The 10,141-nt window shown below is 37.0% G+C and overlaps 1 protein-coding gene and 1 long non-coding RNA gene across 2 annotated transcripts; both read right to left on the bottom strand.

Annotated features, from left to right (window-relative positions):
* Positions 1-8,498: 8,498 nt before the first annotated feature.
* LOC126410634 (uncharacterized) lies at positions 8,499-8,962 on the bottom strand. The gene is made up of 2 exons (XR_007575050.1): positions 8,909-8,962; positions 8,499-8,826 (listed from the first exon to the last, which is right to left on the bottom strand). It is a non-coding gene; the product is annotated as an uncharacterized LOC126410634 (long non-coding RNA).
* A 13-nt stretch (positions 8,963-8,975) lies between these two features.
* Positions 8,976-9,821, bottom strand: LOC116265841 (tapetal oleosin GRP-16-like). Its single transcript, XM_031646792.1, has one exon. It carries the CDS (start codon positions 9,819-9,821, stop codon positions 8,976-8,978), a length of 846 nt encoding a protein of 281 aa, XP_031502652.1.
* Positions 9,822-10,141: the final 320 nt, after the last annotated feature.

The raw sequence follows: 10,141 nt of genomic DNA, 5'->3' as shown, positions 1-10,141 counted from the left end.
AAATTAACGGGAGTCAAAAGCCATGATTACCTAATCCTAACACACTCGATTCTTCCATTAACAGTAAGTAGAACATTGTCAAAGAAGTTAATAGTTGTTGATCTTTGTAAGTTTTTCAAAGAATTACATTATAAAGTTCTAGGATAAGAAGAATTATAAGAATTACAAAAGAAACTATTCATGCGCTCTCTTATTTTGAGATGATTTTTCCACCATATTTCATTGATGTTGTGGTACATTTTACCTAATAAAACAGTCTGTCTTATGGTCTAGTTCAATTCAAGTGGATGCATCCCATTGGAAAATATATGTTTCGCTTTATAGCATGAAGCTATATAGTTACGTTTATTCTTCAAAAATTAATGTTTAACACTTTGTAGACATTTGTGCACACTAAAATATATGTGTGAAATAAATGCAATCAAGAAGGTTTAATTGCAAAAGGTTATTATTATGTTCACAATATTTGTGTATAATTGAAACTAGATATAACTGTCTATAGAGAATAAATATAGTCATATTCTTAAGAAGATTGAAGTATTTCCATCGAATGACAACACCTTACAACAGTACATCAATATATGTTGTTGAAGAGGTCACATGTTACAGAATATCCTCAGTAAGATATTTATTTTTAAAGGCTATTTTCATGTCATTATCTTTATGCATTTTAGTCACATATATTTTTTAAATATGTAGGTTACATCTTCAAATATTAAGTATGCAACATCAAAAATCACCTCTTGAAATGAAACACCTATACAAAAAAGAGATTTAAGATTGGTTCAAAAAGCATGTAAGCGATTTAGTTCTATAACAAATTTTATCAAATATCCTACAACATATGTTAATTGAAATTTTCAAGTAGTAAGTTGGATAATTACATCAAGGAGGTCAAAACATAATATAAGTTAAATGGCTTTCTCATAGCCTCAAACCTTTACAAGAAGGTTTAAAGGATTCGTTATAAATAGATTTTGGTTTCATATAAAAGGCAGAGGGAGAAGCATGAAAACCCAAAATAGTAGTGTGACATCAAGTTCTCAATCAGAAAGAATAGAAATCTAATTGAAATAAATATCCATATTCTATTTTTTTGACATACATTATTGAAGTGACAAATTATGGGGATCTTAAGCTTGTATTGATAAAATGTAATTGGTTTATGTTCTTAGTCCATGTGGCAGATGTTTGAAAGTAGTTGAATTTGGATTTATACTTATTAATTTTGGTTTTACATGTATAAAATGTGGACCTTTCAAATTAGCAAATCAAGTACAACAAGTGTTTACATACATGATCCTATTGACAAAGACTGGAAAGTTACATACAGGATCCATGATCTAGAATCTAAGGTTTAATATCCAAAATCTGAGTTCCAAAGTCCAATACTATAATCCTTGAGATCCAAATGCACTATAGTTGGGTTTAATATCTTGGTTTAGATAAATCTATGGTTTACGATTAAGATTCAATACTCTTCAATTGAAATCCCATATCTGAATAGGTTAGTGGTAAATCAACCAACCAAACTAGGCTAAGGGTTTGAACCTAGCTAGGCTGGGTTTGACTTTGGAAAGGATCCTAACTTGAAATTAACAAATCATGTAGGTTTCATGTTGAATAGATGTGGGTCATTTAGAGGTCCACTAGGTCCAGACTGGTTTGGGCTTTGAGTAGTGGGCTCTAAGACCAGTCTGAGTGATGTCTCGGAGAACAAGACTAAGGTTAAACTCCATGTCAATATGACCTAGGGATTTTGAAATCAAGTGGTTGATTTTCAAACCATTTGAAGAAAATTTATGATTTTGAAAGTGGTCCTGCATGAGGACTAGGCTAAGTCTAGGTGTTTACATGCTAGGGCTAATGCCACATAGCATGCTACTAGGCTAATTCAATTTAGTTTCAAACAGGGTTCAAGTTGGTGAAAGGTGATTTAGGTGCACATTGACAATAATTGTGCAACACATGTCTAGTAGAAGCATAAATGATATGATCTACATGCATCATTTAAATGGAGAACTAATCACCATCAAAGGGGGTACAACACTTTCTTTAATGGAGTTGACTCAGACTCACAAAGCGAAGAGAGCAAAAGATATAAAATTAAAAGGATACGACATGGATGGGAGGGGCCTAGTGTACGAAACTTAATATAAATCTATCCTTGAAAAATAAGTAAGCTAAACTATAGCATTACTAAAGTAAATAAGAAAAATCTGTAATCACCCCAAATTTTTCCAAAAGACTACGTTATTTTACCCAAGCACAAAACCCAACTTCAGGCGCAAGATTCAAATCCAAAGTCCAATTCTCAAATCCAAAACCCAAAATCAAATCCAAATCAAGCATTTCAAACTCAAAGTCAAAAATCAAGCTCAAAAACGACAAAGTCTGGTGCTATAAGCATTGTGCACGCATGCACAGACCTCTCCATTATTTTATGTTTTGTCCTCGCACCAAAAATATGTTTTTGAAACTTAACCCACTCACTAGAACACGTCGATGGCTAAAAACGAGGCTGAAGCAGCTTCCCATTTTCAACAAAAACTTTTTACACATTTTAAATTAAAAAAAAGTTTTATATAAACAACATTATTTATTTCATTTTATTAGATTTTACTTGATTTTATTCAAAAAAGTTTTTTTTTTTTTTTAAAGAGAGAGACCGCACATCCCCCGACGCGCAGTCGCACGACCATGCGTCACGCAATGCGCATGTGATCGCGTGAAGCGATCGCTACAGCGACCACGTTACGTGATTGTTGTAGCGGTGGTTGCAGCACGCGGCAGGCCTTGCGCGTTGCCACGCGCGTTTTCCCAACTCCGGGCACTGTTGCGCCTAGCGTGTAATAGCGCCCGGGTAGGGGCCTGCAACAATGCAGGCCCCCATTTTATTACAGAAATTACCCCTTTGGGGGGGCGGTTTTGGTTTCTTTGGGTGGGCAACAGCCCTGCCCACACCCCAACGTAGTGTTTGCAGGGCTAATGGCCAATCCCACTTAGTCAAAACCTATTTTTTATAAAAAAAAATTAAAAATAATGCAAAATTATTTGAGAAACCTATAAATAACCCAACAATCTTCCTCCAACGTTTAAAAATAATTCAAAAAAAATCAAATTTTGAGTTTTGGCTCCAAATCTCCCTATAAATACCCGCACACTTCCCTCTTGGGTATGAGCCAACCCTTGTAGATCATCTTGTGCTTTCTCACTTGAAAATCCAAATTTTCCTTAGTTCTCTTCATTTCTCTCTTCTTCTCCAACCTTGGGAGCAAACATTCTCTAAGTTCAAATTCTTCAAATGAGCGCAAAGAGATCTCTTGGATGTTCATCATCTTGGAGCATCATCCGAGGTGACTCTAAGGTCATTCAAAAGAGAGAGCTCATTTCTAATATCATTCATATTCGAGGTTTGTAATCCTTCATTTTCATTTCTTTATTTCCTCTTGCTACCTCCCCATGGCCGTGTAAGAAAGTTCAAATGATTTCTTATCTGAAATCGAGAGCTATATCTTGAGTGCACCGAGAGTGAGCGCAAGGCAGAATAAATTCCATTTCTTGATTTTATCTCCAAAAAACATGCTTGCTATATTGTCTTACTCATCATAAATGCTTGAGGTGATGTTCATGCATGATGTTCTAATTTTTCCTTAACTAATAAGCAAATACACGGTGAGAATGAGTGCTTGGGTTGAGATTTTTATTCATTCTTATGTTTATTTTGACGTTGAGACTTGTCCAACCCGAGAAAGCCCTCCACGAATTTGTACATGTTAAAGTGCATCTTCATGTCATTTTCACACTTACTTTATTTCTTAATCACCCGATTAGGAACCCCAATGAGTGTTTCGTCATTCCTCATTTCATGAATATTTGATTTTCTTTCATACCCAATGGTGGAAGAAATGTATTTTCTTTAAGCAAATAATATGTTTTTATGTTCATATTTAGAAGCATGTTTTCCAAAAGATTTTCAAAACCAAATACCCTCTCTAATGCGGCCTTGGAGACTTAACTTACGCTCTTACATGAGCCCAAGTTTTCCTCCGGCCCATATTAAAAGTTGAAGTCGGCTATTTTTAAGTCATTTCTTGATTTTAATACCCATGAAGACTTACGTGTATATACATGTTATATACGTATACGTGCACATTAATGTCTTTCTTTGTCTTTCTCTCTTTATGATTTAACATATTCTTTTACAAACTTTCGTATATGTATATATGAATATATATACATGTATTCCATTTTAAAATCTCTCTCGCTTTCTAAAATCATCTTCTCTTCTCTATTTCATTTAAACCTCCTTTTCACAGGCTTTTATATATGCATCTATATGTATATATATACATATATATGTATATATAAATATGTATATGAATACACATCTCTCTTTCTTTTATATCTTTGATTTTATGATTTTCAATATCTCTTTCTCTTTCTCTTTCTCTTTCTCTACATTTCTCTCTATAAAAGTCTTTCATATTTTCCATTATTTCAATATTTTTCTCTTATGATTTAAGATTTTAGTTTCTCATTTGCGGGCTTCACTAAGACCAAAACTCAAGTAATGACCCAATATTGGAATCATGCTTGAGGGTCTACAAACTTATCCTATTTTCAAAAACTTTCCTCTTGTCATAAAAAATGTTTATTACAAAAATCTTAGATGTATGTGATGGTAGAAATGCCTTTAAATGAATGCTGTGGTAGGAATGAACCATATAGGATCAATGCATTCATGCATCCACATTCACTTAACATCACAAATGACCACAACCACATCTCTAAAAGAACTTAAGTAAGATGAGATGAAGCTCTAACTAGGTAGTAATTGAATTAAAGCAAAAGCCTCAAACCTACTTAAAGTCTTAAGAGAACACTAAAGTGACTTCAAAATGATTTCCCAAGTTTTCCAAATGATATTTACAAAGATCTTTCAATTCTAGTTTTTCCCAAAATATTTCACATTCTCAAATAATTCTTCAAAACTCTTTTCAAAAAGTTTGAAACATCAAACTTTCAATATTTTTCTACACCGCATATAGAATGAAAAAGATGTTTAAGCCACAATAATAAACATAGCCCTTGGATTGATTGTCCCTGGTAAAGGCTTCGGGAGCGATCAATCCTCGTACTGACGGACGAGTCCATTTCTCTCTCATTTTCAAAGCAAAACTCATTTTTCTCGAGTACTCCAAAGACCAAAATTTTTTGAGGATGCAAACAAAAATCTAGGAGCTAAGGAAGAAATAACCTAAACTAAGCATGTTAAAAGTAAAAAAAAATCTAGAACACACAAAAATTAAGCAAGAAATGCACTAAATTGTAGATAATGAAAGAAAGAGGAGGGGAAAAAATTACTTGAACCTAAAGACCTGACCGAGCCCCCTCCCAAGTTCTCTGCACTGAGCCTAGTTGGGTCTTGATTGAGTGCTAATTCAGCCCAAACAAAAACTTAGACCAAAGACTATAAAAATTTAACTTAATTTGACTAAAACCTTTTTAAGCAACTGTTTGGAAAAACATGGAGAGAGAAGGGGGGTACCCCATTTATAGGTGGGAGAGAGGGTCGACCTCCCATGAGGAGATTGATACTTGACTATTTTTTTGTCATGTCCTCACTCAAAGAAACATAAACTTTATTGAAAAATTGTGTTTTCAATCGAAAGTCATTCACTACAATCTCGAATTTGATCCAAATTTGATTCTACAAAAAAGAAGTGTGCACGGAGAAGTGTGATCGATTCTTGATAAAGCATTGGGATTGATATTAAGCATGGAGAATGAACAATGCATGAATACGGAGTGGAAGAAAAACACATTCAATGCATAGTCTCAGACTCAATCACTTGTGTTGGACCTAGGCTAGGTTTGGTTTTGAAAAATGGTTGCAAACCTGGGTTGGATGCAGGTTTTTTTTGGCTCAGCCTGGCTGCCATTTTTGGAAATCCTGGTTCAGTGAAAATTTTAGGTGAGCTCTGCCTAGGCTCGTCCTTATTGGGTTCACGAAGACATGTACAAAATGTTGTTTACATGCAAAATGTTGCAATCTTAAAGATGACCATTCTTATGGAAAAAGATTTACTCACCTCCTTATCTTTCGCAAGAAATTACGAGAGATAGGACCCGACTTGTCGCTATGAAATCTATTCATTTATGGTACCTTTATCAAGGGCAATTTAGATTTCAAGATATGATTGTCATCTAGATCCTAGGATGCCCTAAATTTGAAAAGATGATGAGATTTTGGAAGGCCTAAGTGGATCATCAAACATTTAAATTCAGTTTTTAATTCTAAATTATCCAAAAATATACTTCATGATTCAATTAAATGGTCCAATTCTGAAAGTTTAAATTAGGGTTTGGATCTAGGGGCCAGCTATGTTTAAGTTTGAAATCAAACTTCTAAAAAGCTATGAACTTGATCCAAATAAAGTGGAGATTAGAAATCCAAATCCAAATTGAGATATAACCTTAGGTATGAAATTGTGATCCAAATTCTAAGAACTGAGATCCAAAGTTCTAGATATGATATCCAAAATACAAATTGAAAAGATCCAAATCATGATCCAAGCTACTTGGCATCTAGACCTAATGTTCCAAATATAATATCTAAATTAGGATCCAATCTTCTAAATCCATATTTAATGAGATCCAGGTTCAAATTCAAAAATCTGAAATCCCATTCACAAGGTTTGGATCCATTCTAGATTCACACAACCTATCTAGGTTCAAAGAAAAACCTGTGAGGCTAACTAGGATCAAGGTACTAATTGGGTTCACATGAATGAGTAGTGGGCTCAATGCCGGGACTTGAGGCATTGAGTCAACCTAATGTGGTTTTAGGTAGGTTCAAGCTAGGGTTTTAGATCTCAATCCTATCTAAGCCTAGTGTTTTAAAAAATGGGTTTGAAACGAGGTTCAATTTTGAAACTATGCAGTTCAACACTATGTTTTTGAAATGTGCATCCTTATGAAACTCAATTTAGATCAAGTGCATGCAAGGACTATTGTTGCAGGCATGTAGTTGATAACCTGTCCTGATTCTTGCATCACATAGACCAAATTCTAAGTGCATTGTTTGAAATTAAATGCATGACGCAAAGAAAAGCAAACTATATGAATGCACACAAAACATTACAGAACATTATAATATGTATGGTTTTTGAAATCTGACGCTACATTGGAGCCAAGCCTGATCAATAATATATGTGCAATGACTATTGTCTTGAGGCATGTGTTGAGGTACTTCAAATTCGTAAGTGAGCTCGAATGCAAGTTTGAAATCAAATATTGCACTATAACATTTAAAAAGCAAACACCAAACACAAGCCTATACACCATAGACTAGAGTTAGGACACTAAAACAAGAGAGAAATCAAAGGCACACTTTAAAATCGGATTGATCCTAGGCTAACAAGTTGAAACATGAAAATTTAACAAAGTTTGGAAAACACGATAATGTACTTCTGAATTCAAAATATAGGTTAACAATGTTATATTAACAAGAAATTTGGTAGGAAGACTATCTACACATTAGACAATCACCTCCAAGTGATAGATTTGGAAAACCTTCTAGGAACTAAGAGACATAAGGCCAGAAACCTATGACAAGAAAAATGGTTTAGAGAAGCATATTTGAAAGACCAAAGCCACATTAAATCAACTTAGATTATTCTCAAAATTGGTCTGTAAAATTTCTACGTAACAGAAAACTATTAAAACTTTACATATCAGAAAAACATGTAAGGAGTAAAAAGTTATGACTTCAAGAACTTAGAGCATAAACATAAATAACAAAAATATAACTGATTGCATAAGTCCTTGACCACATTTGAAATGAATGAAAGGATGGCAAATCAACTTGTTTTTCCTAAAATATGGTTTGTAGGTTCTTTACACAATAAATAATCAATGGGAGAAGAAAGTTTCAAAAATGATTAAATAAAGAAAGAGAAACAAATCAAAAGTTTTGAGAAAAAAATGATTTTGCAGAATTCTATAGAAAATTACAAAAAAAAATAGTGTTGAGTAAATCACCTAATTGATTGATCAAATCAACTTGGAATTGATTGATATTTGGTGGGGCCATACATGACACCTGATCTACTTCTAGCTCTTATAGAATGTAAATGGGAGCTAGCAATCAAATGTTACAAAGTTCACAAGTTAGAGAAGTCTCAAAACCCAATTTTGTAGTTTGAGAGTTGCAAAAAAATAGACTTTGAAAAAATGATCAAATGTATGACCAAACAAACTTAGAATTCGATAAGATTTGGGAAAAGTGAAGTAGGCATATAGAGCAAACACGCCCTTTTATATATTGTTAATAATATTTCTGGAAAGAGAGATACAACTTCTTGAAGTTAGGCTATGCTTTAGAATTTTTGCAATTCCGAAATTTTCATGATCTTAAGAAGATACATCTCTAAAACTAGAAAACATATAAAAATCCAGAATGTAATGGCTGAAAGATTTGTAGACCATTAACATAAAAGGAAAACAATCATGAATAACACATACATATATGGAATAGAAGCAAAGAGGGGCAATTTCTCATAAAGATTCTGAGAGTCTTCCTCAATGCATATGGTGATGAGAAGAGAAAGGGAAGAGATGAGAAGATAAGAACGTGGGACATTCATAAGAAAAGAAGACAAAAAAAATGAAGGAAGAAAAGAAAGTTGTTTTTTTGAGCTGACAACTTCTTCCTCTTATTGTTCATCTTCTTGTTCTTCCTTGCTTCTTTTTCTTTCTTGTTCATTGTTTCTCATTCTTCTTTCCTGTGCCTCCTTGGGGTTGGACATGCGAAAGTGAGACCTCCATGAATTTTCGTAGAAAAAAACATGTAATTAGGGAGAGAATCTAAAAGAAATAACAAAGATAACATAATATGACATACCTCCAAAGAAAGTACAAGATTAGAGAGAGAATGAGACACCCACCCCTCTCCCCCCCCCCTCTCTAGCCTATTTATAATAAGTGCGGGTTTCCCAATGAGGAGGACTCATAGTCCTAATAAGGCTGGGCGTGGGGCCGGGCCGCCGCCGGGTAGGCCTGGCCCGGCCCGGTATGGGCCGGGTTCGGGCCGAGAAAATCCCAGGCCCGACAGCGGGACCGGGCCGGGCCAGGGCCGGATAGGCAGGCCCAGCGGCGGCCCGGTCCGCCCGACGGGCTCCCTCCCCCCTTCGGCCTTCCCCACTTCCCGTCTCCTTCCCCCTTCCCGTCTCAGTTCCCCCTCCCCTTCCCAGTTCCCCCGACGGGCTCCCTTCCCCACTTCCCGTCTCCTTCCCCCTTCCCGTCTTCCTCCCCCTTCCCCTTCCCAGTTCCCCCCACGGGCTCCCTCCCCTTCCCCTTCCCAGTTCCCCCACGGGCTCCCTCCCCCTTCCCCACTTCCTGTCTCCTTCCCCCTTCCCGTCTCCCTTCCCCTTCTCAGTTCCCCCTCCCCTTTCCCCTTCCCAGTTCCCCCCGACGGGCTCCCTCCTCCTTCCCATCTCCCTCCCCCTTCCCAGTTCCCCTCCCCTTCCCAGTTCCATCTCCCCCCTTCCCATCTCCTTCCCCCTTCCCGATTTCAGATTTTCAGAGAGCGGGTCAACACGGCGCCGAAGCCTTGTGATGGTGTTTTGGGAAGCACGGTTCACATCCAGGATGGTCCGACAAGGATCCAGTGTGATGCTGAAAGCCGAAGCGAGCTCCGGTGGGATCAGCGTCTGCGAGAGGGGCATCAAATCTTCCAAGGTCGGCAAACCCTGCTCCCAGTCGATCACCCTCTCCTGCGCGGCATCAAAATCGGCCATTTCCTCATCTTCTCCCATCCAGGAACCAGAATCACCGCCACCAAGCAAGCCTTCTACGATCTAACCGACACCAATGGGAGTTCAAGTAGGAGGAGGGAGGTCAGCGGCAGGAGGAGCCGAGGAGGTCGGCGGGCTGGGCTGGGCCTAAGTTTTGGTGGCCAGGCCCGGTACTGGCCCGGCCCGACCCGATACCCACCCCTAACTCTAAGTACATAGAAAATCATCACATGTCTATAGGAATGAGGGACAAATGTCTTGGTGCATCTCCCTTCAATTTCTCCCAAATTATAGATGAATCCCATGTGTCCCTATAGAAAGTGGGAGATGATGGCACGTGC

Source organism: Nymphaea colorata, chromosome 12 (assembly GCF_008831285.2).
Source record: "Nymphaea colorata isolate Beijing-Zhang1983 chromosome 12, ASM883128v2, whole genome shotgun sequence".
Taxonomy (NCBI): Eukaryota; Viridiplantae; Streptophyta; class Magnoliopsida; order Nymphaeales; family Nymphaeaceae; genus Nymphaea; species Nymphaea colorata.
This window is presented reverse-complemented; position numbering and strand designations above follow the sequence as displayed.

Excerpts from the sequence above, each read along its gene's own strand:
- LOC116265841 (XM_031646792.1), bottom strand. The coding sequence starts at position 9,821 with ATGGGAGAAGATGAGGAAATGGCCGATTTTGATGCCGCGCAGGAGAGG.